Source organism: Styela clava, chromosome 4 (assembly GCF_964204865.1).
Source record: "Styela clava chromosome 4, kaStyClav1.hap1.2, whole genome shotgun sequence".
Lineage (NCBI taxonomy): Eukaryota > Metazoa > Chordata > Ascidiacea > Stolidobranchia > Styelidae > Styela > Styela clava.
The window spans coordinates 16,510,180-16,528,516 of NC_135253.1; the positions used below are offsets into that span (position 1 = coordinate 16,510,180).

General features: G+C 35.3%; 4 protein-coding genes across 9 annotated transcripts; 3 read left to right on the forward strand and 1 right to left on the reverse strand.

Annotated features, from left to right (window-relative positions):
* Positions 1 to 1,278: 1,278 nt before the first annotated feature.
* On the forward strand, positions 1,279 to 5,639 carry LOC120327247 (gem-associated protein 7-like). Of its 5 annotated transcripts, none has more exons than XM_078111510.1 (7): positions 1,279 to 1,294; positions 2,016 to 2,089; positions 2,430 to 2,467; positions 2,922 to 2,980; positions 4,739 to 4,815; positions 5,109 to 5,183; positions 5,424 to 5,639. In XM_078111510.1, the coding sequence occupies exons 5-7, from the start codon at positions 4,740 to 4,742 to the stop codon at positions 5,597 to 5,599; spliced, it is 327 nt and encodes a 108-aa protein (XP_077967636.1). In that variant the 5' UTR covers positions 1,279 to 1,294; positions 2,016 to 2,089; positions 2,430 to 2,467; positions 2,922 to 2,980; position 4,739; the 3' UTR covers positions 5,600 to 5,639. The 5 variants fall into 5 exon arrangements, with proteins under 5 accessions (XP_077967636.1, XP_077967635.1, XP_077967634.1 ...); XM_078111509.1 differs by lacking the exon at positions 1,279 to 1,294 and adding an exon at positions 1,394 to 1,459; XM_078111508.1 differs by lacking the exon at positions 1,279 to 1,294 and adding an exon at positions 1,405 to 1,816.
* LOC120327193 (RNA-binding protein 39-like) lies at positions 3,016 to 5,186 on the forward strand. Its single transcript, XM_039393637.2, has 2 exons — positions 3,016 to 4,816; positions 5,033 to 5,186. The coding sequence occupies exon 1, from the start codon at positions 3,113 to 3,115 to the stop codon at positions 4,643 to 4,645; it is 1,533 nt and encodes a 510-aa protein (XP_039249571.2). The 5' UTR covers positions 3,016 to 3,112; the 3' UTR covers positions 4,646 to 4,816; positions 5,033 to 5,186.
* A 6,059-nt stretch (positions 5,640 to 11,698) lies between the features above and the next one.
* On the forward strand, positions 11,699 to 14,076 carry LOC120326539 (multiple coagulation factor deficiency protein 2 homolog). 2 transcript variants are annotated; one of them, XM_078111700.1, is made up of 3 exons: positions 11,699 to 12,012; positions 12,249 to 12,364; positions 13,030 to 13,717. In XM_078111700.1, exons 1-3 carry the CDS (start codon positions 11,912 to 11,914, stop codon positions 13,221 to 13,223), a joined length of 411 nt encoding a protein of 136 aa, XP_077967826.1. In that variant the 5' UTR covers positions 11,699 to 11,911; the 3' UTR covers positions 13,224 to 13,717. The 2 variants fall into 2 exon arrangements, with proteins under 2 accessions (XP_077967826.1, XP_077967825.1); XM_078111699.1 differs by having other exon boundaries at positions 11,712 to 12,012; positions 13,705 to 14,076.
* A 948-nt stretch (positions 14,077 to 15,024) lies between these two features.
* On the reverse strand, positions 15,025 to 18,234 carry LOC120327194 (putative methyltransferase-like protein 25). Its single transcript, XM_039393638.2, has 3 exons — positions 16,670 to 18,234; positions 16,351 to 16,486; positions 15,025 to 15,489 (listed from the first exon to the last, which is right to left on the reverse strand). Exons 1-3 carry the CDS (start codon positions 17,604 to 17,606, stop codon positions 15,081 to 15,083), a joined length of 1,482 nt encoding a protein of 493 aa, XP_039249572.2. The 5' UTR covers positions 17,607 to 18,234; the 3' UTR covers positions 15,025 to 15,080.
* Positions 18,235 to 18,337: the final 103 nt, after the last annotated feature.

Consider the following 18,337-nt stretch of genomic DNA (forward strand, 5'->3'; position numbering starts at 1 on the left):
CTGCCCCTGCTGGTAACACATTTTGGGTACCATAATTTAGAACATTTTTCATATGGATATGGCTGGCTTTAGGGTTAGGTAAAACGGGACCTCCAGAAGTATGTGCACCAAGATGGCGCACAACCTGAAAATAGTACCGGTACGTGTGTGTGTGTGTGTAGCGGATTCAGGTTGTGCGACATATTGCTGCACATACTTCTGGAGCACCAAAAAGGTAGATAAAATTTCGCATGATGACCTATAATCTGGTACATAACCTTGTAAATATGCCGGAAATAGTGCCATAAAACCATGTCGCGAGTCGCCATGGTTCTTTCGTGGCAGGAGGTGGTAATGACAGCGTCTCCTGTTTTGCGCTGTTTCCCTCTGTTTTGCGCTGGTTTCCTTCTGTTTCGCGCTGTTTTCCTCTGTTTTGCGCTCTTTCGCGCTGTTTTCAGTAAGTAGTAAGACCCCAGATAACGCGTTAAAAGGAATCAATAAGCCTGTCGCCCCGATCATTTCTCAGTGGGTGACCAGTAGCAGTTAACGGCACACACGACCGGTCATCTGTCGCGCTGCGTTTGCCTGGATCTGTTGAGGGATGGTTAACTTTAATCAACTCATTTTGCAACTTACCACATTGCATGTTTAGTATCCCCATACCGAGTTTATCAATTTCCCACATGCTAGAGGTAGTAGGTAGATATTCTAGTGCATGTAGTTCCACCTGAAGTTAGGTATAGTTCTTCCAGAACAGATGAAATCATATCTTGATAAATTTTAAACCTTCCCGCCACGTCCTGTCATCGTTCTTCGTCGGTCATGGGAATGCCCGAAACACCAGAGTCAGAGTCAGAGTCAAGTTTATTTTTCCATCCAGTAAAGAAAGTTAACATGCAAAATTAAGACGAATAAATAATATTGAATGCACATCTCACTGGGGAAGGGAAGCCGCGGGGAACCAAAGCTGGTTATCAAGCAGCGACACCCAGGTGGGATGGATGGGCTGCAAATTACAACTTTGATTAAAAACTTCAACGAAACGATTTTATAACATTTCCATCATGAACATATCGACATATGACGAAATTAACTTTTGAATATTGGCTATTTGGATTTATAATAAAAATATACGTTACTGAAACGTTTCGCTGCGCGTGGCACATTTGTTGACCTTTCACAACTTCAAATTATTGCGTCATAATTACGACGTATAATTAACGAAATACAATGTAATAACATGTTGTTATGTGTTACCCTTATCAGTTGAGAACTAAATTCCCGAATAATGAACCAGATAAGACATTTCCTGTTGGTACGCAAGTTTCGTCTGGTTTGTTATAATTGTGAATTTAATTGGCTTTATTTCTCTATTTCGTGCACGTGATGAAAGGAGGGTAGTCTCGAAGCAGAACTCGTGACTCTCTCTTGCCGTTTATTGTAAGCCTGTCGGCTGATATTTTCTTACTCCTTGTACTGGGTATTGTATGAGTTAGTATATATAAGCTTACCCATTTTATATCAATACAGCTTTACTGGTTTTGAGTCGATCAAGTCCAAGTACTATCGCGTATTTCAGTATTTTGGCCCACGCCTCATTTAATTGGGTTTGTGTTTTTGTATGTGTGCTGGTGGGCTGGCACATGATATTTTTCATGTTTTAAACTTTTTCATAGGTTTTGCTTGCCCTCCAGAATTCTCCATTTTTAATTTATGTTTGTTATGGAGTTACAGCCGTATCTATCTACAGATCTAAGTACTAAGGAAAAAAAGAGGTTATCAAACTGCTGACAGACTGAACTAGGAATTGGTTTGGCTGTTGGATTATGACCATAACGTATTAAATGTTATACTGTTATAGCCTAAAAGATTTTATTTCATAAATCTGTTTTCAGCATTGATTTTGTCTGTATATTTTATGTGTAATTGAAAAGTTGGTGCTGCTCATAGTACCGTACGGTACCGGTACTCCAAATAAATATATGTTATACCTACACGTTTAATAGTATTTCATACAATTTTTTGTATTGCTATAGGCGATACTACGAGCATGCATGTACAAACGTCTCTAAGATCCAACTGCTCAAAAGTGTTCGATGCGTAACTGAAGGTATAATTCCGTATTCTGGTATTCAATACATTCTGATATTGGTGAATGATAGAAAACATTTAGTCTGCTTTGTTGGATGAAGTTGATAAATGATGACGAATTTTTGAATTCATCAGTTTGACTTGATTCTCTCAATCACAGCAAAAATATGTTAAAATTGTTAAACTTTATTTAACTCAGTTTTTAAATATCATTATTACAGAAGGTAAACCTGCATTTACGGCATTTTTCGTTAATTCTCAAAAACATTGAAAAAACTACTATTATGCTTTTAAACGAAATCACAATATTAAATATTAGGAATCAGTTTTTCTGACAATATTTATTCATTGTCTTTTAGTGTCAACGATCTGATTGGCGAAACATTCAATTCGACAGGTACAGGCAAAACTGACAATGCCTAGTTATGTCTTGAGTAGTTGGATGGGTTTTTCCAATGCAAAATTTATTGCTTGACCCAATTACGTGATGACTATAGTAAATGCTATCTTATTTCCTTTACAAATATGTGTCAAATGGTTTATGCTGATATGGCTAAATCAGATTTCCACTTCTTTAATTTTGAACTATTTTAACTTCAAGGTGAAGCATATTTCTTCATTGCAGTATTGGAAATAGAATAGAAATATGTTCGAATGACTCTGTAGATAGATAACTGAATCATGGGGTTAATTTGAGAAGATTTATAAAAAAAAAAATTTATTTCCTTCCAATTTGTGTGATTTATTTTGAAATATATGAGTTAAAGATATTAGTGTTCTCATTTGATTTTTTTGCATTTATTAAATATCAATGTGACTTTCTCTTACAAAGTTTCTTTTCTACTACACAGAAATGAATCCTTGCTCAAGACAATTGGAACTTTTATCTACCGTCGAATCGTAAACTAAGGTTTATTAGTTTTGTTAAAAATTCATAACATATTCTGCTATTTTTCTTTTATCTTATCCTAAATCTCATTGAAGTTCATTTTGAATAGAAGTACATATTTCTGAGTATTTTATAAGTACCTAGATTAAAGATATGGCCGACGACATTGATGTGGAAGCTATGCTTGAAGCACCGTTCCGAAAAGATGGAGAGAATGGTGATGCTGTAGATCGTGACAGGAAAAAAAAAGAATCCAGTAGGAAGAGGGATCGGGATCGTAAACATGAAAGAAGCAGGTCGCACAAACGTAGCAGATCAAGGAAAAGAAGTCGAGATCGAAAACACAGATCTAGATCAAGAGACAGGAGTAGGGAAAGGAGAGAACGTAGGCGTTCGAGAGAAAGAAGAAGTCGTTCACAGGAGAAGCGGCGACGTTCTCGCTCACGTGAACGTAAGCGTTCCAGGAGCCCGAAAAGAGAGCCAGTCCTTCCACCATCTCTGATAGAAACTATTGACACTCCTAAGGAAAGATCACCGAGTCCTGGGGATCGAGATGCTCGAACTGTATTTTGTATGCAGTTGTCTCAAAGAATACGTCCAAGAGACTTGGAAGAATTCTTCTCATCTGTTGGTGTTGTTCGGGATGTGAAGTTGATAGCAGATAAACATTCAAAACGGTCAAAAGGTATTGCTTATGTGGAGTTCAAGGACCATGAGTCTATACCGTTGGCACTGGGACTCAGTGGGCAGAAAGTTCTGGGAGTACCTATAATTGTTCAACCTTCACAGTCTGAGAAGAACAAAGTCGTTCAGGCTACAACTCAGGCCACTGTACAGAAGGGGAATGTTGGTCCTATGAAATTGTATGTAGGGTCACTTCATCAGAATATCACAGAAGACATGTTGAAAGGCATTTTCTCGCCATTTGGCAAGATCGATCAAGTTCAACTTGTGAAAGACCCAGACACTGGCATATCTAGAGGTTATGGCTTTATAACTTTTATGGAAGCAGATTGTGCCAAACGGGCTCTTGAGCAATTAAATGGATTCGAAATTGCTGGCAAACCAATGAAGGTGGCGAACGTGACAGATAAAGCTGATCAACAAGCCGCAATGGCACTTGCAGCTGGGCAGGGTGGACCTTCATTTCTGGACAATGATGCTATTGAACGTACTGGCATAGATCTTGGAACAACTGGGAGATTACAACTAATGGCCAAACTTGCAGAAGGGACAGGTTTGCATGTACCCTCCATTACCCAGCAGGCACTTTCAATGGGTCAAGCTATGGGACTCGGCTTGCGGGGATCCGTAAATGTTGGCACTGATGGGGTGGATGCAGCTCCTGCTGCACCTCCAATTGCAACTACTTGTTTTCAGCTGTCCAATATGTTTGATCCAAAGACTGAAACTGACCCTGATTGGGATTCAGAAATTCGCTCTGATGTTATTGAAGAATGTGGCAAGCATGGCAATGTTTTGCATGTGTATGTTGATAAAAATTCTGACGGAAATGTATATGTTAAGTGTGGAACACTGGATTCCGCTGCAAAATCCGTTGCAGCGTTGCATGGAAGATATTTTGCAGGAAAGATGATCACTGCCGCCTATGTCCCCCTGGTTAATTACCATGCTCTTTTTCCAGATTCTGCAACTACAAACACTTCACTTGTACCGAAGACTTGAAGACGTTGATGCTGATTGTATCTACATCGTAAACTGACCAATATACTGTTAAAGATTTTAGTATTTTAGAATATTTTTTTTCTGCTTTTGCAGGATGAATTCTTTTCAATGGCAAGATTTGATGGTCATTTTGTTCTTCTTATCAAGTCTCAAAAGACTACAAAGTTTGAGGTCTGGACCAATAGTTCGGTTTGCATTGTTTAAAAAATGTATGAATTATCCTACGCTGTTGTGAAATTTGCACCCAACAAATATTTTGGATTTAGAATTTAAAATTGAACAATGATTTATCGGGCTTAGAAAAGCATAAATTTGACACACTCTTTAAGTGGGCATATGTTTTAATTCTTGACGACTAATGTTTTTTACTTTATCCCATATCTTTAGAATGTCTTCCCACTAACGTACGGACAAACTAAATCTCATTAGGTAATTTTTGTTGTTGACATGTCTGCAAAATCCGGTGATGACACACAAGAGCAAATTGATCGTTCCTTTCTTCGTGAAAGATATCTTAAATCACTTCTATTCATGACAGGTACTGTTGTCAGATAAAATTGGGAAAGTTTCAAAAATATGCATTCAATTTTCATGGTAAATATACTGAAAAGTAATCCTAAGCTAAGGCTGGATAATATAAGCACATTTTTAAACCTTTATTTCCACCAATGTTTTGGCCCTGGTGAACGTTTTGTTATGGAGATTGCTAATTTGATGTTTATTTAATTTTTTCTGATTTTTTTACTCATTAATTGTGCTTGTACATATTTTGCCATAGATAAAAAAGTAACGTTCCAGCTTTCCCAGAGTACGAACGTGGAAGGAGTTTTCAAAGCGTGTGACTACAGTTTGCTGCAATTTCACATTGAACAGTTGAGAACTCCAAGTGGAGTCCATCCCAATGCTCTTTTGAGAACATCTGATGTTTTATCTTGTTCTGTTGTATTGCAATAGGCGGTTGCAAATTATAAAAGTATTTTTTGGGAATTTTAAACTGGCTATATGGAGTGATATTTTTGAACCTGTATGAGCATTGACAGTTTGACAATATGTGGCTTATTTTGTGTAATTCTGTGACTAATGATAAATATTTTGGGAAGCTGGCCAGGTATTGTGCCAGGCCATGGTTTTAGATGCACATTGTGCTGCTTGGATGTATATATAGATTATTAAGTTTCAGTTTTTGTCTTGGGACCAACTTATTTTATTTTTAACAGTACGAGTTAGTTGGAATTTGGCCATGCTTGTCTGCGTTGGTGGTGTGGACACTATCAATTTCTAACGCTAAAAGATGAATTAAGCCACCAGAAGGTCATTATTTTCATGTTGATCCATATTCCCACTCTGGCACCCGATATTTTTTTCCCCAAATTTTGGTTAAGTCCTGGGAAACCTTTTATGTCACACTTTAACGCGCCACACTTGTAAAAACAGTTATCAAACGAGCTTGCTTGAATTGTTGCGATTGTAGAAGGAATAGGAGAGTAGAAGTAGACTACTTCAATGCGATTTGACGTGGAATCGCTGGGCCTTGTGACTTAATTTACGATTTTAGTTTGAAGCTTTTAAATGATTAGAAGCGGATTTCAGTGCGACTGCGGTTAGTCGTTGCACTTTCGTGTGCATGGGCGCTGCGCTCGTCCATCGTAGTCATTTGCGGAAGAGCGCAACAACAAACTTATACCTCTAAGAGTCCTCAGTTTGTATTTTTAACTAAATTGAATTATTTCTTCCTCCTGGTAGTTAAAACGGATACTCGACGGCGCTTAAATCGAGTCGCGCATCGAATAATCTCCAGTATCCATAATCTGGCGATATAATGTAGTTAAGTGAGCGCTTCAGAAGTGTGTACTGTACCAATATGGATATAACCAATGACATTAAACAACATGATAGGCAACTCTGACGTCACTCCATAAGACTACAGGCAAAACATTGTATTTCATGATACGCTCCAATGCACATATTTCTCGTCGCCTTTCGCGTCCGTTTTCCGCTCGCTCTTGCTACTCGGCGCCTTTTTTACGTATAGTACCTGCCTTTTTGCGCCTGTAACGAAACAAAATAATCTCTATATCTAAGAAGTTTTGCTTACTTGGAAAGCTGGAATAACAGGCAAGCTGTAAAGAGCAATTCTGGACATCATAGACGTTTTTTTTTATCAGAGAAGATTACAAACGCGATAGTGGAAAGATTTGTGTGGAACATTTTGCAGATAATGACAAAGTTCAAAGTTAGTAATTTTAATGTTTGCGCTTAATCATTGAAATTTCATTTAAAGAGGGTGTCATACAAAACTGTGCTGCGATACAATTCCATAACACAAAGTTTGCACCTATCGAACTTGCTTTTGTAGGTGAATTTATTAGACATATTACATATTCAGTTAATCGTAGGTAACATTGCTGGTACATAATGCATCGTAGATAGGTTTGTTTAAATTTAGGAATTTAGCTCATAGCCCACTAATTAATATTATCTTCTATGCAGGAGGTTGCAGGGCTGAATTCAACTTGCAGCCTTACCGATCACCTGACGATGTTCATTTAGTTTGGCTCGAGCAAGTCTTCTTGAAATGCTTGTGTGGATGGAAACTACCTATATTTTTTGCCTTCCTCCGATTTTAGACAAATTTATTCTGAGGGATTTCGCATATAATTCTCACTGATTGTTGGCTGTTTATAATTCCTATTGATTGTGAATTCTGATTATAACAATGAGTTGAAAAATTTTTTACCTAATTTACTGGCACCTTTTACTTGTCAATACTCCAAGCTGAGGTAATAAACATGACAATACATTTATGTCATCTGGAAGCAAAATATGCACACTAATTAATAGTTTGGCACATTGAGATAATACATCATGACAGAAAATACAAGTTAAAGATATGTATGACCATCACATGGTAATTAAAATTAAAAAAAATTAATAGGGGCTGTGGAGTATGGAAAGTTCAAGACAAAGAAAAGAACAAATGTTCATAGCTCATGAACTCTCAATTTTGCCTCCATTGCTTTGTGAAGGCCAGTATATTTCGAGTGGCTGAATTAGTTTACCTTTATGATAGCAACGATTTTGTATTTAATATAGCGAGATTATTTCAATTTAATTGAAGTGATATAATTTCCCAAAGCAATGCTTGAATCGTCTAGAATAGATCAGTGGTGTCAAACTCATGGGTTTTCGAGAGCCGCATTGCATTTTGAAAATTGTAAAAAGAGCCGCAAACAGTTTTTGATAATGTATACTTAAAAGATATTTTTAAGATAGTTTTAGTTTGTGACATATATTGTGATGCAACTAAACAGTTGGATTAAGTTTTATTATTTTCTTCAATTTCAAATGCGATTACATATTAATATTTGCATTCCACTATTATTGCAACATTTGCAAGTTACAGTATTTATTATAAAAAATCGTAAAATTCTATGTACAACCATCAAAATCATTTTTGAACAAGCTTTGAATAAGGAAAGAATAATACATACACTAAAAATAACTTAATCTAAATATATGAACCTAAAATTAACAAAAATACTACAGTATAAACTCAATGTTTTAATAATTACATTTGTCCTGGCGTTTGGCATCTTTTTTGTGTCACCAGCATACTAAGGCCAGTCTGAAATGATTTTATAGTACCAACTCTAACTAACGAGGCCACATGATCATGGGTTTATCTGGATCTTTACGAATGTTTAATTAATTCCAGTAATGCAAAAAAGTTACTTTTATCATTTCATGTATAGATCAGTAAAAAAACAAATGACAGATTTTTTCGACAAGACATTTCGCACTACATTGCGTGGCATAGGATTGCTTGAATTATTATTGATATTGATTTTTAGTAACCAAGTCGTTGTATAATTAGATTAATATACAAACACATGGAAATTTTCTGTTCGAAGTTGGTCTTCGAATTTGTCATATTGACTGCTGAGCTTATTGTGTTTTTTGATTGTATCGATGGAAATATGACAAATTAAACAATGTGCTTCAGAATTTTGTAAAGAGCAGAAATGTTACAACTCCCATTTTTTTCGAAAATGCCACCTTCTTCATGTACTTTGCGTTTAATTTAATTACTCAAGTGTTTTATTCAAGTATTCTTTTGCTAGCTTGATGTGTATTCTTAATTGGGTCAAAATGTGGACAAAAAAAATCAATATTCCAAAACTACTTTCAGTAAATTGTTTTCTGTGTGAATAATCAATTTCACTTTAGAAGGTTTGAAAAATCTATTACATTTAGATAAAAAAAAAAAAAAACTTCCAAAATACTATTACAATTATTGTTAAACGTTCGAGGGCCGCACTGGAAGTTCTCTGGGGCCGCGAGTTTGAGATCCCTGGTCTAGATTGAAGTTGTTCAAAAAATATATGATAGTATTTTATCATGAATGATGATTATACCCCTTCCGGAATTTCTTCTATAGTACTACCAAAAGTTGATGAACCAAATATAACACAGGTGCAGTGAGGTACCCTAATCCTCATTTCCAAAGCTGTTTTAAGTATGTCTGGCGTGTTTTGTGCCTTTTTACAAATAAGACCGCTTATGCAATCTTACGCTTTGGAATTTTTAGTTATGGGCCATACACAACTCTACCGGAGGGTCAAATGTCTTTGCATGCCTCCATAGGTTGTTTTTCTATTGCAATTTTCTATTTTCAAATGCATTATATTTCTTGGAATCACACTGTCACTGATATGTCGCCAGACTTCTGATATCTCCCCGTCTGCTATAGTTGTCCTGTGAATAAATAATAGGAAATTGAGATTAGACGAATAGTTGAAAGTTTTGCTTTATGTCGGCTTAATTTCTTGATTGATATACTTACTATTTCTGCTATTGCCTCTTGTGCTGCAAGAGTCTCACAATGCTTAGACAGGTTTGTCCACAACTTTCACATCTGAAGAAAGAGAGGAGATTTATTAATTTTCGTTAAGAATAAATAAAGCAGTCTATATGATTCAGAATGGAAAAGATAATAAATCCAATATCTCATGTTTTATTTAAAAAATATTTTACTGAATTTGGTATATAAACCAACTAATAAAAGGGTTTAGTCAAAAAATTACAAGCATTCGTGGCTCCAAATACTTGAGAAATCAGACTATACAATATAGACCGGTATGAGTGAAATGTTAGGTGAACTTGTTAACACTTTGATTCAATACGCAAATAAAAGTGAATGCGTAATAGTATGTTACAATGAGCAGCAATCAACAATGAGTATATATCCTCACTGATTAAAAAAATCTAACTGGAGGTGCATGAACTATTTGAAACCATAAGGGGTAAGTAAATATGTAATTTCGGCAAATGGGCAACTACGTACCGTACTGAATTAATAACTTCGTAGTATTTGACAAAGGCTGGCTTTCCCACATGTACTTAACAGTGCGATGCCCGGGTGTGATATACAACAATAGTATTCACCTTACCTTTTACCGATTTCTTTTTACCCCAACTTTCAAAAATATCATTAAAATCGACAACAACTGTCAAAGCAGGCACGAACACCATTCGTGCTACGCCTTGAAAGCAGCACACATCCGCTCGTTTTCGTCTCGTCAAGTATGTGCATTGGAGCGTGCTATCGAATACGATCTTCGGACAAAAATGCCGGAGTTGCGCATCATGTTGTTTAATGTCATTGATATAACTAACTTTGTTTGCCTACTTCACATCAAGTTGTGTACAGGGACTGAAACATGCGGACAGGGGGTATATTGTCTCGCCTAACACAGACAGTATCCGAACTCGTAATAGAACTAATTGAAAGAAAATCGGAATAAAATGATGGCCTATCCTACACACCGCGGGAGTATCGTTATGTATTCCTAACCCCAACGTCTGAACGTCAGCCGATAGCCGGGCGAGAGATTGTATGTTTCTATAATATCAATCCGTCTCATCAAATTTCTGGTCTATGAATATCCGATGATGTCATAGACCTGAGTAGGGTTGCCAACTATGAAAAGTCACAATAAAGGACATAGATTACCGTCATCATTTATTTTGTAACTTGCAGGAAAATCTTCATGTGTTTTTCATTTAATGTTTATTTAACATTGACCCAATCAAGCGGCATTCTGTGAACAGTTTAGTGCTTTGAATCGTGCCAATTTTTTTTGAATGAGTGCAACTTCATCAAATAGGTCAAACATATTCAAATTAGGTTTGTCTTTTAGCTTCAAATGCTCTACAATTTTTACAAGTGTCTGATATTTTGGAGATGTTGAATTTTCATTAAAGTCAAATCATTTTTCCAAATACGTTATCGCAGAGTTGTGAAATAATCTAAAATCGTAGAGACCAATTATACGTAGAATTTTAAGTTATTGAACTAGAATTCACTCAAATCTTGGAGTGTTGCCACTTGCCATCTTCGGAAAATTAATGTAGGCTAAAATATTTGAAATTGTTAATAAAATTGATATTTCTTTGGCTATTTGAGCCGTACCAAAGCGAAATAATTAAAAGCTTGCAAATACATAAACGGAGGTGATTTAAGAACGAAACGATATCAATTACAGTACTATAACTATCGGGCAAAACGACGTTGAAAAAAATAAAGGACAATTATCATCTTAAAAAGGACAAGGACAAAAATCTCAAATAAAGGATTTTCCTTTGAAATAAAGGACGGTTGGCAACCCTAGACCTGAGTCACCTGACCACGAATCCGCATACAGCAGATATAAGCAAAAAATACATGATGGGATTTCTATTGAAAAAAAACAAAAGTCAGAGTAAAAATTCTTCAAATGTTCTGTTAAAGTTAAATAACGAATGCAAACAGAGCAACAGTGAAGGAAATAAAACCCAAAACTAGGCAAATGTGGTAAAAAGGGTTGGGAACCACTGAATTACGAAAAAAACTATTTTCCTCACCAAAAAATCGCCTAACAACAACAAAACTGACAATAACAACATTGATTTAGCAAAACAATTAGTTTATTTGTTTTATTGTTTTTTTCATACCGAATCAATTACAGCAAAAAAATATCTAGGTCTTTCTTGATTTAGCAAAACAATTTGATGACGAAGGAAGGTCAAGCGTCGGGATGCACTGATGCGTGGCAACATATGTGCTGTCGTGGTCTTGTCAACAGTCAACTAGGTGCTTCCCCAACCAGGTTCGACGCCATCAATTTGGTTCTATACAAAGTGACTATTCATTTTGGTTCTACATAACGTAGCATAGATAGCTGTAAAAATTTCTCTTTGGTACACTAGTAGTGTGAAAAAGAGCACATGAAGATCACGATTTTCACGTTCGTAGTCGCGACGTTTGTTGTCGCTGGGACGCTGGCAGACGAATTTCAATTTGACCCCGATTCTGATGAGAGCAAAGTGTGAGTATATTTTCTGGTTTACTTTTCTGCTAAACCCCGGAAAAATATCATTAAGGTTGGCCCACGATAAAAAGTATCACTAGCAATGGTTTTTCTTTGTATAATTATATAGTATAAGTTTATTTCGACTCCACAATCAGCCTAATAGAGATAAAATAATTGATAAAACAAAACTGACTGACTGAATATAGAATCGGGAATTTGATTTGGTAATTATTTGAATTATATTTTGAAAGGCATTTGCAAGAAGACCTAGCTGGACACATTGATAAGAAAGTGGAAGAAATGAATCAAGACGAATTACAATTTCACTATTTCAGACAACATGATTATGATAAAAATGAAAGATTAGGTGAGTTCGGGATCATTACATTTTATGTTCTTACCTGGAAATGGTCATAATAACATCTAAGCTAAACAGGGTTTAAATATAACGTTTCTGAATGTCAATACCAAATTCAAACATAAATATTACAACATGATACTTTCTTCTAAATTGTAAATGAGATTAAATGTGGAAAAAATATGAATTTATTCAGCTTTGGTGCTATTTTTACTCTCCAAGTTAAGGGTGGTAGAACTATGCACGGCATGTAGGAGGCATAATATTTATATCACAATGGCTTCTCATTGCACGTTTGTCAGAGTACATTTTTTATTGGAAAACTAAATTATTCGATTAACATATTTAGTAATAATTTGCTTCATGCTAATCATGTCAAGAATTTAGGCTCGACCATCCATGAGACATCAAAAATGTGGTCGATATAAATGAGTAAATTTAAGATCATAACTATATGTATAAATTTGGAAGATTCTGCATGTTAATTCTATGTTGGTAGTCTGTCTATTGCAATTGACGTAAGTAATTCATAAAATAATGTTTACGTAAATGCATGCTGGAACGCATATGTAAATTTATGTTATATCTCGATTTCGTTGGCTGCATGATTCTTCTTATCCAGTGTAATTGCTTGTCACTTTTATCACTGCACTTATCACACACTAATCCTGCAGATGGGATTGAATTAATGTCAAAATTATTACTGAGTCAAGTGGATAAACAACATGAAGGTGATGGTGGCAATAAGCTTAAAGATGAATTCATCAGCAAAAGTATTGACAGTTATCTTGATGCTGCTGACCTGAACAAAGATGGCTTTATCAATTTTGCAGAATATAAAAAGGTGTTATCGTTAAAGAAAAAATGAAGGACTTTTTAAATCTTTGCAAGGGTGTTCTGGTGGTGGTAATACCATGTGTTGTTTTTTCTTGAGAGTAATGTTATTTATTGTCTTGGTGATAACTGATAACCTATAGTTCATATTGTTAGTGTAAGACTGAATATGATTTAGAAGCAGTGGAAGTTTTCCATAATTATTTGATACGTTGCGATTCTGAAGCTTGTTAAAATATAATTTTGTGCAATTTGACATTAGTACTTCAACTTCATTTCTTCAAGCTTTATTTTATCTTTTTGTTACGTTTTCAGTCTATACCACTGTTTGTGTAGCTTTTAATCGTCTGGGGTAATTCTTTGCACCTGTAGCTTTGTTTTACCTTGCATTCACTAATTTTGCACAATTCATCATATTTGATGCACTTGCACGATTTTTCTGTATTGTAACTTGTGGTATAATAATACTGAGATGGTTCTTTGCTTAGAAGTAGTTTGCTAATTGAAACTTTTAGATGGTAATGAATTGATGATGTCTATCACCCACCACCAACACTCTGGTTCTGGTGAAACGGAAAAGCGAGAACGTACATTTTCTGATGACCAATTGGACAGCATAATAGGCGAGATTCTTAAAAGGCATGACAAGGATAATGATGGCATGATGAGCTTTAAAGAGTACGTTGCACCATTAAGGGAAATGAAGAAAGGGTCATAGTAACTTTATTCTTATAATATGGTACATTACTTTGATAGTAAGAAATATATGACATTGTTGCAGAGTTACAGTTTGTGTTAAATTCCAATCATTTTGCCTGTCAAATTACCTATTTTACATGTTTTCCGTGTATGAGTTTTGTTGCAATAAACCTGAACTTTGAACGAGATTCTGTGAGTGTTATTTGCATTTCTTTGTGGACCTATGGAAAAGTATTTTTGAAGCGATACTATTCTCAATGGTAGTAGCGTCTGGAGGTTGTACCAAGAATAAACTTTAACGGTTTAGCTGTCTATTTCTTTATCTGAAAATGACACTGCATACATGTATTGATCATATATAAATGAAAGGCAGTAGTTGCTGTTAGGTCGTCATTGAGTGCAACTTTTTATTATGATGTCATAGTGTTTTTTCATGCAATGTTTAGTCTACGATTCAGCACATTGATTTCATTGTTTCCAGTAATCACAAGCAGGATGTCCCATACACTGCAAAGTTTAGGTATTTTTTAAACAAAATATTTATTTGTTAGGTTAGTTTCAAAAAAGCTCTCACTTTTTATAAATATAATCGGGTGCTTCAATGTGATTTGGAGAAGTATTTTAAATTGAAATAGATTACATGAAAATATGAATCTGGTTATTGTTATATATACTGCTGAAGAATGCATCCATCACGATAGTGCTGCACTTTCTCAAACTTCTTGCGCCAACTTGGTTTTTAACCGGAGTTGTGATGATGTTGTTATTATTTTTTTCGTTGCTATTTTAATTTGCGTTTTTTTGCGGCCCATTACAACTTTAAAATTAACTCCAATATGCTATACATCCAATTTTGGCAAGTGTAATTGTTCGTACAAATGCTTAAGGGACCTATCTGCTTATGGGTACCGAATTAGGCCGGCATGATAGGCTATTAGCCTGGCTTAAGGTGCTGCTAATCAAATACCTTTACTGAAACATTTAATGAGTATGCGATGTATCACAAGGCAAGGTATAAAGTAATTATTCACTCCACCATTCATGGGTGGAACAACCAAGACTTGCACTTGAAATCCATCAACTGCCGATTTCTGTTACTCGTCTACATACTATTTCAAACATTTTGAGAGACCCTCTACAAAATTAAAATTATGTTTATTATATTGAAAATTGTAAAACCATTCGTATAAAATTATTCTTTTGATTTAATACTCACAAGTGCATAGCATCGTGGAGATTTCACAGGATCAAAAAGTTTAACCAAATAACTGTGTGGGATTTCTTGTTCCCTCAAATACAATAATTTGTCCAGTAAAATTATGGCTTCAACAGCAGGGCTAAAGGCTTCACGTAATGCATTAAATGCCAAAAGAGTTTTCCTGTAATTTTCCATTTCATTTATATAAGAAGTAATCGCATCATCACATAGGATTCTACTAGTTTCATCTGGGATAGATAGTTTTGATAGACTTCTTCTTACATAATCTATAAAGTTCTTTGATTTTGAATATACTTTTCCTACGCGAAGATCTTTCAATCCAGAGCCGAATTGAAATTCCCTTTCCAATATAACTGAAAGTACTGCACGGTAAAACAGGGATCTATAATAAAAAAATATATGAATATGATAATTATATTCGTTTGCCCTTCTTTTTTTAAGTGGTGAGTATCGTTCTTTGCTTAGCAATGTGATGGTCTGTCTAGCCTAGTGGCTTCCAAACTGGGAGTAATTACCCTCACAGGGGTAATTTGGCAATTTTTATGGGATAATCCAGATGTTCACTGTTTTAACAATTTCTTTTGGAATACTTTCCCCGTACTTTTGACCAGTTTGTGGAAAAGCTGGACATGTGATGCTCGCATCTAGTTCGTGAGCCTAGTCATCTGGTCACTTACTTTGTAGGGATATAATAACAATACTTCGCTGCACAGATTTTAGGCTGAAATGAGCTACCGCAAGTATAGCATCTCAAAAATTCGGATCATAAGATGCAATAGCTGTTAGTATTACCGTCATTTTTCGTCGAAGAAAAAGTAAAAAAAGTATGACTACTGTATTTATATGAAAGAGTAGATAAGCTATTGGTAATTTGACATAGGGGTTACGATATTAAAAAGTTCAAGAGCCACTGGTCTAGCCTCTAGCGATTAGAACATTCGGCCAAACTATGTCGATGGTGCTAGGCTTCACGAATACAGCCCAAGGGTTCCACAGTTTCCATTCAAATTCGAGGGTATTTATTAATATATGGATATTGATTAGAGATAATTCCGATACCTTGCTAACTCAAAGATCATTTTGTTTTGCCAGTATTACGTTTGCTTTTATTTATATTCATAGTTTATGCAATTCAGACAAGAGAATTAAGCCAGGCACAGGGGTTTCATCGGGTTTTCGCATGACTACTGGTCTAAAGCCTTGTTCTATGTGATAATTGTCAAAAATTATAGGATTTCTTCACCTTGTAGATTTCTTTTCAGTGGCTGCAATATCAGCATCTTGCATTCTATCGAGTGCTTTCAGTCCCAGCATCTTTGAATTTCTTCCCAGCGAGAAGTCCATTTTTTGTAGGTATTTGCTCATTGGAAATCCATATTCTTTCAAGAAAATAAAAATATTAGTGATGGCAAATCTATTTTGTTTGTTATCAGTTAGTTGTGTAGAAGATTTGAAAATCTGAGACTAGTAGACTTTCCTCATTGATATGTTGCTTTACGACGGAGCATTTATTAAGTAGTTTTTTATATCATGTGCTGAACTATAACTTAAAACTATCTCACCTTTTCGAGTAGATTTACTTGTCAGGTGATGGTAACAACATCCTAGTAAACAGGCAGCTTTTATTTGCTTTTTGCTCACGAACATCCTCAAAGCGGTTGATGATAGGTCACCACAGATGTGTAGTCCAGTAAGCATTAACTGTTTATGTAGAATTGAATTGCTATTTTCTTCATTATCATTGACAAAAAGAAAGTTTATATCACTATCAGCATGAACCAGAGCAGTTACAGGTTGGTATTTCATGTCCCTTGTTTCAAACTGTTTGTCACTTTTATTTTTTAAATGCGCATTCCAATATTTTAAAAATTTCCCAGCTCTGGATGAAGCATTTACAGAATTGGCCTCGGAGCAGTCAACACCCACAACATTCAAGTCATATTTCAATGATAAGTGAGTTCCCAGATACCCTTTTCCTGATCCCATATCCAAAACATCTTCAATCCCAAGTTTTTGACATGTCTTCTGTACTAGGTGAGACATCTCCTCTACTTCATGAGATTTTTTATTACACATATATTCATTTGCACTAACCAATTGGTTAACAACACTCACATCTCCATTTCTGCTTTCACAATCAACAGCAAGTTCCTTCAGTTTCCTTTCAACACTATTTGTATCCATGCAAAATGTGGAATTATCAATTGCACATGATTTTGCTCGGCTAAAATATTCCTTCAAATTTTGGATAGTATGTGTATCAGGCCCTTGCTGTGATGTGTCACGAAACATACCCATTTGCATTATGTTTTTCACTGAGTATAAATCATCTTCATCAAATTGCAACAGTTGGGATTGAGCATCTGGGTGCACTAATGTGTTCCAATGATTTTGAACAAAAAAATCAACCATGTGACTTTCTCCCAATGCAACATATATGTTGATAAAATGAACTCTTTTATCTATCTCATCCTTGAGAGATTGTATGTCTTCCATCATTTAAATTTTAGCGAAACAGTCCTATTTTATAATATAAAAGGTAATCATCAAAATTAGGTCATTCTGAAACACATTTCTCCACTTTTTCTGACCACGTTGTCTACAATTTTCATCACATTGCTTGATTCTGCAGAACCAATTTCTGATTCATAGAATAGGCACGGTAGAGGCAATCAAATTTTAGTACGTTTTCGTTTCGTTGATCACTACATTGAAGTACATTAGTCTCTACTTTTTTCTAACTTGTCTGTTATTTTTCTATGGTCGTCGGTTATTGTTTGTGATCGATTTGTAATAAGTCATTGAACTCGTAAATGAAATAATCGCTTATTGTGAAAATTGAACTAATGCAATAGCAAGAAATTATGATTTGCACTGTTTATGGACCAGCCTAAGTGCGCGTACCAGTATGACCTCAACAATTTTGACTGTCTTTGTCTGCTGTACCTGACATAAAGTTACCGATTCATTTATTTTCTTTTCATTTAATAAGTAATCGTACTGTAGCAGCGCCCAAAATAAAATAAAAAACTATTCTTTTTTCAGTTTTTAGTGCGCCTTTCGCTCCGAACAAATCCTGGTACTATCCCGTTTTTTGTTTCCTATATACGGTAAGCTTAGTTATAGTGCGGTATAGGTTTTTTGAATATAAATAAAGACATTGTGTACCGGTACCAAAAGTGAACAAACATATATATCAGTAATATCTGAATATCAAGATAATTCCATCA

What these genes read in the sequence shown, in the direction of transcription:
- LOC120326539 (XM_078111699.1), top strand. Translation starts at nt 11,912, where the DNA reads ATGAAGATCACGATTTTCACGTTCGTAGTCGCGACGTTTGTTGTCGCT. An exon ending in GATTCTGATGAGAGCAAAGT is followed by an intron (nt 12,013 to 12,248) that starts GTGAGTATATTT and finishes ATATTTTGAAAG; the next exon opens with GCATTTGCAAGAAGACCTAG. An exon ending in TGATAAAAATGAAAGATTAG is followed by an intron (nt 12,365 to 13,704) that starts GTGAGTTCGGGA and finishes TGAAACTTTTAG; the next exon opens with ATGGTAATGAATTGATGATG.
- LOC120327194 (XM_039393638.2), bottom strand. Translation starts at nt 17,606, where the DNA reads ATGATGGAAGACATACAATCTCTCAAGGATGAGATAGATAAAAGAGTT. An exon ending in AAGTAAATCTACTCGAAAAG is followed by an intron (nt 16,487 to 16,669) that starts GTGAGATAGTTT and finishes TTTTCTTGAAAG; the next exon opens with AATATGGATTTCCAATGAGC. An exon ending in ACTGAAAAGAAATCTACAAG is followed by an intron (nt 15,490 to 16,350) that starts GTGAAGAAATCC and finishes TTTTTATTATAG; the next exon opens with ATCCCTGTTTTACCGTGCAG.
- LOC120327193 (XM_039393637.2), top strand. Translation starts at nt 3,113, where the DNA reads ATGGCCGACGACATTGATGTGGAAGCTATGCTTGAAGCACCGTTCCGA.
- LOC120327247 (XM_078111510.1), top strand. Translation starts at nt 4,740, where the DNA reads ATGAATTCTTTTCAATGGCAAGATTTGATGGTCATTTTGTTCTTCTTA. An exon ending in CAAAAGACTACAAAGTTTGA is followed by an intron (nt 4,816 to 5,108) that starts GGTCTGGACCAA and finishes CTGCAAAATCCG; the next exon opens with GTGATGACACACAAGAGCAA. An exon ending in ATCACTTCTATTCATGACAG is followed by an intron (nt 5,184 to 5,423) that starts GTACTGTTGTCA and finishes ATTTTGCCATAG; the next exon opens with ATAAAAAAGTAACGTTCCAG.